Source organism: Anser anser (assembly GCF_964211835.1).
Source record: "Anser anser genome assembly, contig: SUPER_W_unloc_3, whole genome shotgun sequence".
NCBI classification, from domain to species: domain Eukaryota; kingdom Metazoa; phylum Chordata; class Aves; order Anseriformes; family Anatidae; genus Anser; species Anser anser.
In genome coordinates this window covers 67,101-82,603 of record NW_028154229.1, presented here as the reverse complement: position 1 = coordinate 82,603, position 15,503 = coordinate 67,101, and the positions used below count along the sequence as shown (strand labels likewise).

The window sequence follows — 15,503 nt, the reverse complement described above, 5'->3', positions numbered from 1 at the left end:
GCTAATGAAATGATTTTTGTGACTCCGTTCCTCACAAAGAAACTCGATTCCTTAGCAGGAGGAATGATCTTTGTTACTGGATCTGTTTGCGGGGTTAACGATTGCAGCTGTGAATGACTAAAGTCTTTTGAAGAAGCTGAATGATAAAAACCAAACCGAAACAAGAAACAGCCCTTGTTCTACTCGAAGTAATATAGAATTTGCCGTTTGCGGGGTCAGATGAAAATAGTTGTGGAAGTCAACTACTTGGGGGGGGGGAGGGGAGGGGAAGGGAAGGGAGGGGAGGGGAGGGGTGGGTGGAGGTGGAGATGCTGTTGCCCTTTCAGGGAAAGCTTCTTAAATTGGCACTTGATCAACTGTTCTGTTTCTGTATTTGTCCTTGGTCTCTTTCATTGGTCTGTTTTGTTGACGTAGAAGATGGAACTGCTCAAAGAAACCTGTGCAAATGGACCTTGAGTAAGTATTTACGTGTTCAACTGTTCCCCAGTCGGTCTAGCTAATGCTATCAGCGCTTGTAGTCTTTCACAAAAGGTGTTTAATTCCTGAGAAAGTAGAGGAGGAAGACGATTGGTAATCTCTTTGCTTAATAGGCACTGTTAGACAACCGTAGAAGGCGAAGAAATTTGCCCCCGAGGCACCAATTTGACCCTTCCTTTAGCCTGTACGCTTTCAAAGAGCATATCATAGAACCATAGAATGGCCTGGGTTGAAAAGCACCTTAAAGATCATCTAGTTTCAACCCCCCTGCTCTGGGCAGCGTTGCCAACCACTAGAGCAGGCTGCCCAGAGCCGCGTCCAGCCTGGCCTTGAATGCCTCCAGGGATGGGGCATCCAGAACCTCTCTGGGCAACCCGTTCCAGTGCCTCACCGCCCTCTGAGTGAAAAACTTTCTCCTAATATCTAAGCTAAATCTCCCCTGTCTTAGTTTAAAACCATTCCCCCTTGTCCTATCGCTATCAACACGTGTATTTTTACTCCTGTATATACGGATTCGTAGGGGTTGGAAGGGACCTCAAGAGATAGTCGGGTCCAACCCCCCTGCCAGAGCAGGTTCCCTAGAGCAGGCTGCCCAGGTAGGCGTCCAGACGGGCCTTGAATATCTCCGGAGAAGGAGACTCCACAACCTCCCCGGGCAGCCCGTTCCAGCGCTCCGTCACCCTCACCGTGAAGAAGTTCTTTCGCGTGTTGGTGCGGAACTTCCTGTGCTCCAGTTTTTGGCCGTTGCCCCTTGTCCTATCCCCACAAACCACTGAAAAGAGGGTGGCCAAGTCCCACTGTCTCCCACACTTAAGATATTTGTAATCATTGATAAGATCCCCTCTCAGTCTTCTCTTCTCAAGGCTGAACAGACCCAGCCCTGATAATGAGTCTAGCCAGCTTGCTGCCCAAAACGCTCTTGCCCCACTTGGTGCACCCCATCCAGTGTCAGCATGCCCCATCTCTCAAAAGCACGCCTGAGATTGTAGAAATTGAAACCTCGATCGTGGCACCAGCTACGCAGCCAATCATTCACCTGATCCGTACGCTGCCTCCTCCGTGGGTCCCAGTCTCCGACTGGGAGGATTGAGAAGAACACTACTTGTGCTTCTGATCCCTTCAGCATCTTTCCAAGGGACATAAAGTCCCTTTTGATGTTTCCGAGTCTCCTTGTCATGGCCTCAGTTGTCCCTACGTGAAAGAGCAGGAACAGGTGATAGTCCTCCAGCTTGACCAAGCTCGGTAGCCTCGTTGTGATGTCACAAATACAGGCCCCGGGCAGGCAACAGACCTCCCTCAAGAGATTGTCTGGGTGGCAAATGGGCACCTCAGTGCCTCTCAGAGAGGAATTTCCAATTACCAACACCTTCCGTACATTTTTGTGGAACTGGTTCTTAGACAAGTAGCATGCTGGTCCACCTTTTTACAGTTGCCCTTTCCCTCGTCTTGACCATTACTGTTGTTGGTGGCACACTGTCCTTTTTTGGGCCCCAGAGCATCATATCTGTTGCATAGGGGCACTTCAGGGGCAAGGGGGATATTCCTCGCTCTGCTTTGTGCAGAGACGAGGGTCCAGCCACCCTTGTCTTGTGAGTCCATCAATTCTGCTGGTTTCAGGTTGGAAACCATTTTACCACCCTTGTGAAGACTTAAGACGGGGCTGTTGCTCAGCCTGCGCCAGCGCATGATACCACACGTCGATATCTCGCTCGGATTCCTGGATGCATCGCAGCCTGCTGAGCTCCTATTGCAACCTGGCAACTTGCTCAGTGTTTATCTGTCTGGTCACACTTACACCCACAACACCCAACACTGCCTTCAGGCCCTAGGGGGACCTCCAGATATTGGAGCTCCCTGCAACAGATGGTCTGGGCGGCTCTTTCAGTCCTTGGGAGGTCTGTCTGGGTAGAGGCATCTACTGGGAGGGTTGTGGCCCCTCCATCTGGGTTTCAGTCTCAGCCCGGCAGGTATGGCATATGGACACCATTTTTGCCTCACTGGAAGCTGCTTCATGGCGCTCCCAGAATAGAGGGAAGAGATCGGTCTGCCTTCCACCCTCCCTGCTCACCCTGCCTGCGTGAACTGCCACACAAACTGCTGCTTCACGCCCTGACTGCCTGCTCTGTTTGCTGCGCTCCTGGTCACTCATGCTCCCTAGGGGTTGCCTTTGTACGGGGGGGAGGGGGGGGGGCGGGGGGGGGCACTCCTGGCTCCGCCCAAGCCTCATCAGCCACCCTCCTGAGGGCTGCAGGATCCTGGCGGCTCCCTCAAGTAGCCTCAATGCGGCCTCAATGGCCCTCTGCACGCCACGATCCCCCACTCCGCTGCAGAATGCATCTGCCCCGGAGCCAATCACCTGAGCTGTACTGCCACAAGGGTTCAAGAATAGCCCCACATTATTCGTGACTGCTTTGGGAGCATATTTAAATAACTGGCAAAGCAAGAATGAAGGGAGTCAATTGCCTTGCCCTAGACAACCTCCTTTGTGGCCCTTCCACCACATCCTCACCTATCCATCCCTCAAGCTCCAAAGCCTCAAACTTATTATGTAAGGGCACCTGGGAAGGAGAAGTGGATAGGGAGGGGCTTGCCTGTGATGCTGAGCAGGGACCTATTTCCATTCCTCCTCATCTCTTAGGTCCCCTCCTTCTGCCTGACAGCAGCAGGGCAGGGGGTCCACCACTATTTGGGGTGGATCACCCCGGTGCCTTTCTCACAGGCATAGCAGGGAGTTGCTCCACCAGTCTATCTCCTGCTCACACTCCCTGATAGTCCTTAACCTCTCCACCTCCTCCTTGAGCTCTGCTACCAGGCTGAGCAGATCATCCACCTGCTCACACCTCATGCAGGTGGTATTGATTTGCGGAAGAACTCTACAACTCAAAAGCAAATGAGTTATAAAGTGGGTATGTGGTTTATTTTGGTGCCGGGCTCATGCAGGATAGCTCCCAAAGGCATACACAACAATTCGCTCACTCGCGTTCTCTTTTATCCCCTAAAATATTACATATGCATTAAGTCTCGCAACACATCTATGCATATTCATTTCCTAGCTCCACCCAGCCCCGCTTCGTATGCTAATTATCTTATCAGTCCTTCTGCGCTTGTGTAGTACTCTCTGGTGGCCATTGGGATGAAGTAAGACATCTTCATCAGAGTTGAGCTTTTCACCTCGTCTCCCTGCGCGTGCTCTCTGAGCCCTTGGTCACAGTCCGAACCATAAGGTTGGTTTGATCTGGTTCTTGGGGTCCCAGGGGCTCCTGTTACCTCGAGGCCTAAGCGCAGCACAAGCACAGTACATCGCAAACGTAGCACATATTAAGCAATGAGTGTTGCCTACATATTCATTCTTAATCAATTGCCCTCTAATTTCTAACCCCATGTCTCAGTACCTGCCACCCTCAGATGGCACCAACAGGCTCAGGCACTCCCTGCAGCTGGAGACCTGAACATACACATTTTTGGGCAAGCTCTTGGGTCTGGGTTGCCACAGTCTTTTTGGCATACGCTTTCTGCCTAGTAGAGACCATGGCTGAATTTGTTGCCAGGTAGGCAGCTGATAGTTGAGCTAGTCTCCTGAGCGGGGAGCGATACTCTGCCCTCTCTGCTCGCCCTGCCTGCGTCAACTGCCGCGCCACGCCCTGTTTGCCTGCTCTGTTCGCAGTGCTCCTAGTCGCTTGCGCTCCCTAGGGGCTGCCTTTGTACGACAGAGGCTCCTGGCTCTGCCCAAGCCTCGAAAGCCGCTCTTGCGAGGGCTACCGGATACTGGCGGCTCCCTCAAGTGGCCTTGATTCAGGAACCCCCCCTGCATGCCACGATCCCCGGCTCCGCTGAAGAACGTGTCCCGGAGCCGATCACCTCGGCGAGCCGCCTCAGAGCTGATTGCCTCAGAGCTCACCTGGGCGACTTAGATAACTGGCAAATCAAGAATGAAGGGACCTTATTGCAATATGTTGATGACTTGTTGCTAAGAGCTCCAACCAAAGAAAAATGTGTGCAGTTGATTATCTGCTTGTTAAATTACCTGGGAACGGCCAGATATCGAGTATCTCAGAAAAAGGCCTAAGTAGCCCAGCAGAAAGTAAGGTACTTGGGGTCTGATATTTCTCAAGGACAGCAAGCACCGGATCTGGAGTGAAAAGAAGCTATATGCCAAATTGCTGTCCCCCAAACAAACAAACAAAAAAAGCAATTAGGAGGATTCCAAGGGATAGCAGTTTTTTGTCAAATCTGGATCCCAAATTTTGGACTAATAGCAAAGCCATTGTATGAAGCAACAAAGGGGACAGAAAATGTGCTAGAGAGGACTGCTGAGTGCTGTAAGGGATTTAATGACATTAAAAAGGGCCCTAATGTCAGCACCAGCCCAAGGGCTGCCAAACATGGCAAAACCCTTCCAGCAGTTTGTTCATGAACAAAGGGGGGTGGAAGCCGGGGTGATGACCCAGATGCTGGAAGCTGGAAAAGACCAATGGCTTATTTCTTCCAAACAGCTAGATGAAACAAGTAAAGGATGGCCGTCTTGTTTGAGGGCAGTAGCAGCAACTGCACTCACAGAATCACAGAATTGTAGGGGTTGGAAGGGACCTCAAGAGATCATCGGGTCCAACCCCCCTGCCAGAGCAGGTTCCCTAGAGCAGGCTGCCCAGGTAGGCGTCCAGACGGGCCTTGAATATCTCCGGAGAAGGAGACTCCACAACCTCCCCGGGCAGCCTGTTCCAGCGCTCCGTCACCCTCACCGTGAAGAAGTTCTTTCGCATGTTGGTGCGGAATTTCCTGTGCTCCAGTTTTTGGCCGTTGCCCCTTGTCCTATCCCCACAAACCACTGAAAAGAGGGTGGCCAAGTCCCACTGTCTCCCACACTTAAGATATTTGTAATCATTGATAAGATCCCCTCTCAGTCTTCTCTTCTCAAGGCTGAACAGGCCCAGGTCTCTCAGTCTTTGCTCATAGGGGAGATGCTCCAGGCCCCGTATCATCTTTGTTGCCCTCCGCTGGACTCTTTCCAGGAGACCCCTGTCTCTTTTTGTACTGGGGAGCCCAGAACCGGACACGGTACTCCAGGCGAGGCCTGCCCAGGGCAGAGTAGAGGGGGAGGATCACCTCCCTTGACCTGCTGGCCACGCTCCTTTTAACGCACGCCAGGATCCCATTGGCCTTCTTGGCCACCAGGGCACGCCGCTGGCTCATGGTCAACCTGTCGTCCACCAGGACCCCCAGGTCCTTCTCCGCAGCGCTCCTCTCCAGCAGGTCATCCCCCAGCCTGTACTGATACACGCGGTTGTTCCTTCCCAGGTGCAGGACTCTACGCTTGCTCTTGTTAAACTTCATTTGGCTTCTTCCTGCCCAGCTCTCCAGCCCGCCCAGGTCTCGCTGAATGGCAGCACAGCCTTCTGGCCTGAGATTCTTTCCTGAGAGGGGGGTGAGGCACTGGAACGGGTTGCCAGGAGAAGTGGCGGATGCCCCGTCCCTGGAAGTGTTTAAGGCCAGGTTGGATGGGGCTTTGAGCAACGTGGTCTAGTGGAAGGTGTCCCTGCCCAGGGCGGGGGGGTTGGAATTAGGTGATCTTTAAGTAAGGTCCCTGCCAAGCCAAGCCATGCTATGATTCTATGATCGGAGCAACCGTTCTGTGGAGCTCGTTTCCCAGCCGTGCAGGGCCCGGATTCCCTCCGCGGAGCCGCCCAGCCCGTTTTTGGGCGCCCACTTCCTCCCTCCCGGTCGGATCCCTCCGCGCCCCGAGGGCACACGACCTCCCTGAGCGCCGATAAGCACCGGGTCGGTCTAGCTAATGCTATCAGCGCTTGTAGTCTTTCACAAAAGGTGTTTAATTCCTGAGAAAGTAGAGGAGGAAGACGATTGGTAATCTCTTTGCTTAATAGGCACTGTTAGACAACCGTAGAAGGCGAAGAAATGTGCCCCCGAGGCACCAATTTGACCCTTCCTTTAGCCTGTACGCTTTCAAAGAGCATATCATAGAACCATAGAATGGCCTGGGTTGAAAAGCACCTTAAAGATCATCTAGTTTCAACCCCCCTGCTCTGGGCAGCGTTGCCAACCACTAGAGCAGGCTGCCCAGAGCCGCGTCCAGCCTGGCCTTGAATGCCTCCAGGGATGGGGCATCCAGAACCTCTCTGGGCAACCCGTTCCAGTGCCTCACCACCCTCTGAGTGAAAAACTTTCTCCTAATATCTAAGCTAAATCTCCCCTGTCTTAGTTTAAAACCATTCCCCCTTGTCCTATCGCTATCAACACGTGTATTTTTACTCCTGTATATACACATTCGTAGGGGTTGGAAGGGACCTCAAGAGATCGTCGGGTCCAACCCCCCTGCCAGAGCAGGTTCCCTAGAGCAGGCTGCCCAGGTAGGCGTCCAGACGGGCCTTGAATATCTCCGGAGAAGGAGACTCCACAACCTCCCCGGGCAGCCTGTTCCAGCGCTCCGTCACCCTCACCGTGAAGAAGTTCTTTCGCGTGTTGGTGCGGAACTTCCTGTGCTCCAGTTTTTGGCCGTTGCCCCTTGTCCTATCCCCACAAACCACTGAAAAGAGGGTGGCCAAGTCCCACTGTCTCCCACACTTAAGATATTTGTAATCATTGATAAGATCCCCTCTCAGTCTTCTCTTCTCAAGGCTGAACAGGCCCAGGTCTCTCAGTCTTTGCTCATAGGGGAGATGCTCCAGGCCCCGTATCATCTTTGTTGCCCTCCGCTGGACTCTTTCCAGGAGATCCCTGTCTCTCTTTTTGTACTGGGGAGCCCGGAACCGGACACGGTACTCCAGGCGAGGCCTGCCCAGGGCAGAGTAGAGGGGGAGGATCACCTCCCTTGACCTGCTGGCCACGCTCCTTTTAACGCACGCCAGGATCCCGTTGGCCTTCTTGGCCACCAGGGCACGCCGCTGGCTCATGGTCAACCTGTCGTCCACCAGGACCCCCGGGTCCTTCTCCGCAGCGCTCCTCTCCAGCAGGTCATCCCCCAGCCTGTACTGATACACGCGGTTGTTCCTTCCCAGGTGCAGGACTCTACGCTTGCTCTTGTTAAACTTCATTTGGCTTCTTCCTGCCCAGCTCTCCAGCCCGCCCAGGTCTCGCTGAATGGCAGCACAGCCTTCTGGCGTGTCGGCCACTCCTCCCAGCTTTGTATCATCGGCGTACTTGCTGAGGGTGGACACTATTCCCTCGTCAAGGTCGGCGATGAAGATGTTGAACAAGACCGGACCCAGCACCGACCCCTGGGGAACACCGCTAGTCACAGGGCTGCAGCCGGACTCTGCGCCGCCGATCACCACCCTCTGAGCTCGGCCGGTCAGCCAGGTCTCAACCCACCTTACCGTCCACTCGTCTATCCCACGCTTTCTCAGCTTTGCTAGCAGGACGTCGTGGGAGACAGTATCGGAAGCCTTGCTAAAGTCAAGGTAGATGACATCCACTGCTCTCCCTCCATCAACGCAGCTGGTGATGCCATCATAGAAGGCAACGAGGTCGGTCGAGCACGATTTCCCCTTGGTGAATCCATGCTGACTACTCCTCATAACCTCCTTCTCTTCCAATGGCTTGGAGATGGCATCCAGAACAAGCTGTTCCAACACCTTTCCAGGGACGGAGGTGAGACTGACCTTTCCAAGAGCTCCACATCCTTCTTGTGCTGGGGGCCCCAGGCCTGCACGCAGTATTCCAGGTGGGGTCTCCCAAGAGCAGGGTAGAGGGGGATAATCACCTCCCTCTCCCTGCTGGCCACCCCTTTGTTAATGCAGCCCAGGACACAGTTGGCCTTCCGGGCTGCAAGCGCGCGCTGCTGGCTCGTGTCCAGCTTCTCGTCCATCAGGACCCCCAAGTCCTTCTCCGCAGGGCTGCTCTCAAGTTCTTCTTCTCCCAGTCTATAGAAATACCTGGGATTGCCCCAGCCCAAGGTCAACGCCTTGCACTTGGCCTTGTTGAACCTCATTAGGTTCTCATGGGCCCACTTCTCCGGCCTGTCCAGGTCCCTCCGGACGGCATCCCTTCCCTCTGTTGTATCGACTGCACCGCTCAGCTTGGTGTCATCTGCAAACTTGCTCGATTCCGTCGTCTGTGTCATTGCTAAAGATGTTGAAGAGCACCGGTCCCGAGGCCGACCCCTGAGGGACACCGCTTGTGACCGGCCTCCACCCAGACATAGAGCCGTTGACCACAACCCTTTGGCTGCGACCAGCCAACCAATTCTTTATCCGCCCAGCAGTCCATCCTTCAAATCCATACCTCTCCAATTTAGAGAGAAGAATGTGGTGAGGGACCGTATCAAAGGCTTTGCTCAGTCCAGGTGGCATATCCTATCCCAGGAGTGGTTTCAGCCGTAAACAACAAACAGTTACGAGGAGAGGTGTAGCTCTGTAAATATTTTTGTTGCCTTGGGTGAATTGGTGTCTGGTCGCACTGAGTGGCCCGCGTGGTAGCTGGGAGATGGCCGACGGGGAGGACTGAGATGTTAAAGCTGCCTGTGGTTGCCTGCCCCCAGCCCCAGCCCCAGCCCCGTCCCCGTGTGCCATCCCGATGGCAGTAGCGGCTGGAACCTCAAACTAAAGCGAGCGTATTCTGATGTCGTTACCCTCCAAGCCTGTCAGAGAGGCAGAAGCGCTGTGGCCTACTCAGGCAGGAACCGCGCGTGTGGGGACGGCCACGTCCCTGCCGCCGTGTCGGGCCAGTTTGAGCTCCGCTCTCCCTGGGGCTGCTGCAGGGCACCGCGGACCACGCTTGGGCAGCCTTGGGGGGCACTGCCTATTTTTCCAGAAGCCTCCTCCCCAGCTGAGCACAAACCCAGTTGTGATGTGCCAGGGCTGAGCACAGGCTTTGTATTCCTCCCCGCCACCCCGTGCGCGGGAGGTGCAGCTTTCCCCCTTAGAAACACCAGCAGTTGAAGTGGGGCTCTCAGGGAAGGTTGTGGAGCAACTTCTGAAAAGGTAAGGCCTGCCCTGGCAAAAGCGGGGATCTGCCTGCGGGGAGCAGCGCCCAAAAGCCACCAGCGTGTTTGGGGTGGAGCTGATAGGGTCATAAATAATAGTTGGGGCTACGAGCGCGAGGTCCCGCATTTGGTCCGGGGCAATCCTAAGCACGAATCCAGGCTGGGCGGAGAATGGATGGAGAGCAGCTCTGAGGAGAAGGGCCTGGGGGCGTTGGTTGATGAGAAGCTCGTCAACCGGAGCCGGCAATGCAATGGACGCTTGCAGCCCGGAAAGCCACCCGTATCCTGGGCCGCATCAAAAGGAGGGCGGCCGGCAAGTCGAGGGAGGTGATTCTCCCTCTCTGCTGCTGTGCTCTTGTGAGGCCCCACCTAGAGTAAGTACTGTGTTCAGCTCTGGGGCCCCCAGCACAAGAAGGACGGGGACGTACTAGAACGCGTCCAGAGGAGGGCCACGAAGATGACCAGGGGGCTGGGGCACCTCTCCCAGGAAGGCAGGCTGAGGGAGTTGGGGTGGTTCAGCCTGGAGAGAGAAGAGAAGGCTCCGGGGAGACCTTGGAGGGGCCTTCCAGTACCCAAAGGGGGGGCCCTACAGGAAAGCTGGGGAGGGACTCTTTGTCAGGGAGAGGAGCGATAGGGCAAGGAGTAATGGTTTTAAACTCAAAGAGGGTAGACTTAGACTGGATAGTTGGAAGAGATTCTTTCCTGAGAGGGGGGTGAGGCACTGGAACGGGTTGCCAGGAGAAGTGGCGGATGCCCCGTCCCTGGAAGTGTTTAAGGCCAGGTTGGATGGGGCTTTGAGCAACGTGGTCTAGTGGAAGGTGTCCCTGCCCAGGGCGGGGGGGTTGGAATTAGGTGATCTTTAAGTAAGGTCCCTGCCAAGCCAAGCCATGCTATGATTCTATGATCGGAGCAACCGTTCTGTGGAGCTCGTTTCCCAGCCGTGCAGGGCCCGGCTTCCCTCCGCGGAGCCGCCCAGCCCGTTTTCGGGCGCCCACTTCCTCCCTCCCGGTCGGATCCCTCCGCGCCCCGAGGGCACGCGACCTCCCTGAGCGCCGATAAGCACCGGGTCGACGGGAGCGGAGCCGCCGAGAGGGCGGGGACAAGGGAAGAGGGCAGGCGAGGCAGCCAATCGAGGCGCGGGAGCGGTCGGCGGCGATCTGTCGGCCCAATGAGCGCCGCGGAGGGCCGGGCCGAGTGCGGGAAGGGAGGGGGCGTTGTACCGAGCGGGCGCCGTCATGGCCGACGGGATCGTTAGGGCGCAGGCCGCCTGGCCCGGCGGCGGCGCTGCCGCTGCAGCCGCTTTCGGAGAGGTCGCCTGCAAGGGCAAGGAGGTCCCCGCCAACGTTCTCCGTGAGGATGAGCGGTCGTGGGCGAGGAGGTAGCCGCGGCGTCGTCGTGCGAGTCTTCTCTTTCCTTCCTTCCCTCGGCCGCTCGCAGGCCCTCTGAAACGAGGGCCCGTCGCGGGTCCCGGGAGTGCGGCAGGGCGGGTGGTGGCCTTGCTGCGGGAGGGAGGGAGGGAGGCAGGGAGGGAGGGACGGTCGGTCGGTCGGTCGGTCGGTCGGTCGGTCGGGGTCTCTCCGGCTCGTGGCGCTCTCTACTGCAGCGCCTCTAAAACCCCGCGCTTCTTCGGTGCGCGTCCCGCCTGCCCCCGGGGTGCCACGGCGCGTACTGGGTCGCCGGCGCAGTCGGTCTCCTTGGGGGTTCGGACTGCCTGCGTATAGGCAGCGAGCATCGCAGTAGTGACCGTAATCAGTCATTTCTGCGTAGCAGAAACGCAGGTCTTGATGCGCCTCGTGACAGCGTTCTAGAGACGCCCCGGCTCGGCCGTGCTAGGCTTTGGTTATGGCACCACCCCCACCGCGCACGCGAGCGCACGCTCTCTCCAAAGTGGCTTGTGAAAGGGAAGAATTGCAGCTTTTCCTAGCTTTCTTAAACATCTAGAAGCCAGTCAATCCCGCAGGCTGCTGGTCCTTACTTGAGGCAGGGGGGGAACTTAGAACTGCTTTTGGAGTGTAGTTGGCTATAGCGAATGGTCTTGAATTTGCTTAGCTCGCTGTACCGAAGGCCTGTTTCACAGTTGAGCGATGTTATAGGGGGGAGAAGTGTGAGGAAGGCTCGTAATTCTCGATTGTCGCGCAGTGAAAGGCGATGGTGAGTAAGAAGTGCAAAGCATCTGTGGAATCGAGTCTTATCGGCGCTGTTTCAGTCGCATCTAAAATAAATAAAACTGCCGGAAGTCGCTAATCTGAAGTACTCGGCTGTCTCGTTGCCCCCGTCACCTTGCGTGCTGGATCCTGCTTCTGGTGCCGTATGCAGTTTCGGTCTGCTGGTGATTTGGGGAGTTCCCTCGCAATTAGTTGCGAGTCGATGGTTTCCTACAGATCGGTGGTATTCGTGTTTCGCAGGTGATACCTTGGCCTCGGTCTGGAGGTGTCTGACGTAGAGCCGGCCGTAACGGGCTAACTTGGAATGTTCTTTCCCCTGAGTACGTGGCGTTATCGAGGACGGAGAGTTTATACAGCCTCAGCCGGATTACTCCGGGTTCTTTGAAGATGCCTTCCTACCTCTGGCCGAGGCAATATTTGGACATAACTGAAGGACAGTTAGCAATTGTTTGCCGCTTGTGTGTTTTGCGTGTAGAAGGTAGAGAACTTTGCCTATTCAAAGATCGCTTAAGAAGAATCGCTGTTTTGTCGTGCGCGTTTGGGGTACCTGATAATCTGCTTCGGTAGGACGAGTTCGGTGGGGCATAGTGATTTGCTTAAGCTGTTGCCTTTCTCTGAAGCTGACTGCGTTGTAACTGTTTACTCTTCCTCCAGCGCCTTGCGTTCCGTGATAGTTCGCCTCAGGCTCCAGTGTTTTTTCCTAGTCCTTCCTGAGAAGGCAGTTGTCCGGTTATGTGAAGCAGAAGATTCTGGCGGACCCGTGAGTACTGTGGGAGCTTTCTTTTCGCTAGGCTGGCTGTACCTGTAACTAGTTTGTAACTTCCTAGACTCTTTCCCGTCCCCTCTTTTCCTCTGGATGTTGCGGAGGGGCGCACAGTAGGCTATTTTGGGTTTTCCGATGCTGTAGTCTTTTGCCTCTAGCTTGTAATGGAGTTGAGCTTTTTGACTAAGAGCGGCGATATAAAGCGATGCTGGTCTCCGGCTACGCGCTTGTAGTACAAAAAGCAGTGTTGTTCCGAAGTACGGTCTGATGCCCGTTTTCACGGTTTCCAGACAGCGGCGGTGGTACTTTGACTATGCAGAAGAGGGCTTGGGGTTTGGGCAGGTCAGAGGCGAGGAAAGGGAAAGCTGATTGAGCGGCGCTGGGTGTTTGTTTCGCTGTTAGCTATGCAAGTCAAGTTCCAAGGCTTTGTGAGGCCACGCAAAAGAAAAGGCACCGTGAAGCTTTTATTTTCCGCCAGAGCGGCTTACGTTGCCCGAAGCTATGACGGGGGCTTTAACCCCCGAGACAAATTTAGCTTCTGTGACTGTTTTGTAGTCTGTTCCCGTCTAGAGGGTAATTCAAAGAGCAGCGGTTGAATCGTGAAGGATTAGCTAACCGTGTTCTGTGGATGGTTCTCCGCTCGCGTTCGTTCTGTGCGTCGTGGCACGTTATGTTAGGTAACGTTATTTCCTTTTTCCAGCTTCTTGGGCGTGTAATGGTTGTTGGCAAGAAGTGTGCTGCTAACCTGGACCTGACCAATGGATTCCGGATGGCTGTGAATGCCCACCCTCGGGCCCTTCGGGCTGTCGTGTACATCTACGTATTCTGGGTGGCGGTCAGTTGGGCCGGCCTCCTGGCTAAGGTTTTTGCACCGCAGGCGTCACTGCACGCGTACGGGTCGCCGCCGAGTAGGTTTCATATGTTGCCCGTCAATCTAGCCCCTGTTGATGTATGATTTTTTTTTTTTTTTTTTTCCTGGACGGCTGTCTATGGAGGGTAATAAAGAGCTTTGAGCAGCACTTGCACAATAAAGATGGAGCATGGGGATATGACCTCTGTCTTGTGTGTCTTGCCGATGGAAATAGTTCTGCAAGTTAAAAGAATGTTTCGGTCTGTTGACAGTGTCGTGTAGATGGTGGTTTGCCCAGTCATTTGAAACGCGAAGATAGAAGCGCTCGGCGGTCCTGTGGGTCTCCATCTCCCTAAGACGATCTAGGATGTGCTGTGTGTTTGAGGCCTTGCTATCTTCCCCCTGCTCCCAAATAAAAGGGCGTGCTTTTATTGCGAAACAGCCGCATCGAGGACTGGCAGATGTAGAACCAGAGAAGAATAAGGTTGGAAGAAAGCTTCCAGGCATCGTCTGTTGTCTGCCCCTGTCCCGAGGAGGCAGAATAAACTCTACCCGGTGTGATTTCTGACAGGTGCTTGTCAGCCTGTTCTTGACTACCGTAGGAGTTTTGCTACCGCTTTCATTTCAGTCGTGGGTTTCGCAACTTCGAGAAGTAATTTCTCCCACAGACGCTTTTCAAAGCGTAGAAGGCTCTGGGATGCTTGAGTCGGCTTCTGAACGTTCAAGACTCGGCTGCCGTTCCCTTTATTTTTTTGTATGTATTTTTAGAGTCTTTTTTTTTCCTAAACGAAGTCCGTTGTTCAGGAACTAGAAGAAGGATTAGCTAAAGGCACCATAAGGCGTTTAAATGCGATCACCTCTCGTGCTTTGTTAGACCTCTGGCTTTGCTGTGCTCCTTGTTTAATTGCGGTTACGTTCAAGGCTTACTGGAGCGTGGGAGCGTTAAAATGCTATTAAATATTTTTAGTGTTTGAAACTTGCTAATGAAATGATTTTTGTGACTCCGTTCCTCACAAAGAAACTCGATTCCTTAGCAGGAGGAATGATCTTTGTTACTGGATCTGTTTGCGGGGTTAACGATTGCAGCTGTGAATGACTAAAGTCTTTTGAAGAAGCTGAATGATAAAAACCAAACCGAAACAAGAAACAGCCCTTGTTCTACTCGAAGTAATATAGAATTTGCCGTTTGCGGGGTCAGATGAAAATAGTTGTGGAAGTCAACTACTTGGGGGGGGGGAGGGGAGGGGAAGGGAAGGGAGGGGAGGGGAGGGGTGGGTGGAGGTGGAGATGCTGTTGCCCTTTCAGGGAAAGCTTCTTAAATTGGCACTTGATCAACTGTTCTGTTTCTGTATTTGTCCTTGGTCTCTTTCATTGGTCTGTTTTGTTGACGTAGAAGATGGAACTGCTCAAAGAAACCTGTGCAAATGGACCTTGAGTAAGTATTTACGTGTTCAACTGTTCCCCAGTCGGTCTAGCTAATGCTATCAGCGCTTGTAGTCTTTCACAAAAGGTGTTTAATTCCTGAGAAAGTAGAGGAGGAAGACGATTGGTAATCTCTTTGCTTAATAGGCACTGTTAGACAACCGTAGAAGGCGAAGAAATTTGCCCCCGAGGCACCAATTTGACCCTTCCTTTAGCCTGTACGCTTTCAAAGAGCATATCATAGAACCATAGAATGGCCTGGGTTGAAAAGCACCTTAAAGATCATCTAGTTTCAACCCCCCTGCTCTGGGCAGCGTTGCCAACCGCTAGAGCAGGCTGCCCAGAGCCGCGTCCAGCCTGGCCTTGAATGCCTCCAGGGATGGGGCATCCAGAACCTCTCTGGGCAACCCGTTCCAGTGCCTCACCACCCTCTGAGTGAAAAACTTTCTCCTAATATCTAAGCTAAATCTCCCCTGTCTTAGTTTAAAACCATTCCCCCTTGTCCTATCGCTATCAACACGTGTATTTTTACTCCTGTATATACACATTCGTAGGGGTTGGAAGGGACCTCAAGAGATCGTCGGGTCCAACCCCCCTGCCAGAGCAGGTTCCCTAGAGCAGGCTGCCCAGGTAGGCGTCCAGACGGGCCTTGAATATCTCCGGAGAAGGAGACTCCACAACCTCCCCGGGCAGCCTGTTCCAGCGCTCCGTCACCCTCACCGTGAAGAAGTTCTTTCGCGTGTTGGTGCGGAACTTCCTGTGCTCCAGTTTTTGGCCGTTGCCCCTTGTCCTATCCCCACAAACCACTGAAAAGAGGGTGGCCAAGTCCCACTGTCTCCCACACTTAAGATATTTGTAATCATTGATAAGATCCCCTCTCAGTCTTCTCTT

General features: G+C 54.2%; 1 protein-coding gene across 1 annotated transcript; it reads left to right on the top strand.

Moving 5' to 3' along the window:
- Positions 1-10,604: 10,604 nt before the first annotated feature.
- LOC310888909 (adenosine 5'-monophosphoramidase HINT1-like) lies at positions 10,605-14,166 on the top strand. The gene is made up of 3 exons (XM_083852550.1): positions 10,605-10,790; positions 12,232-12,337; positions 13,041-14,166. Exons 1-3 carry the CDS (start codon positions 10,648-10,650, stop codon positions 13,293-13,295), a joined length of 504 nt encoding a protein of 167 aa, XP_083708676.1. The 5' UTR covers positions 10,605-10,647; the 3' UTR covers positions 13,296-14,166.
- Positions 14,167-15,503: the final 1,337 nt, after the last annotated feature.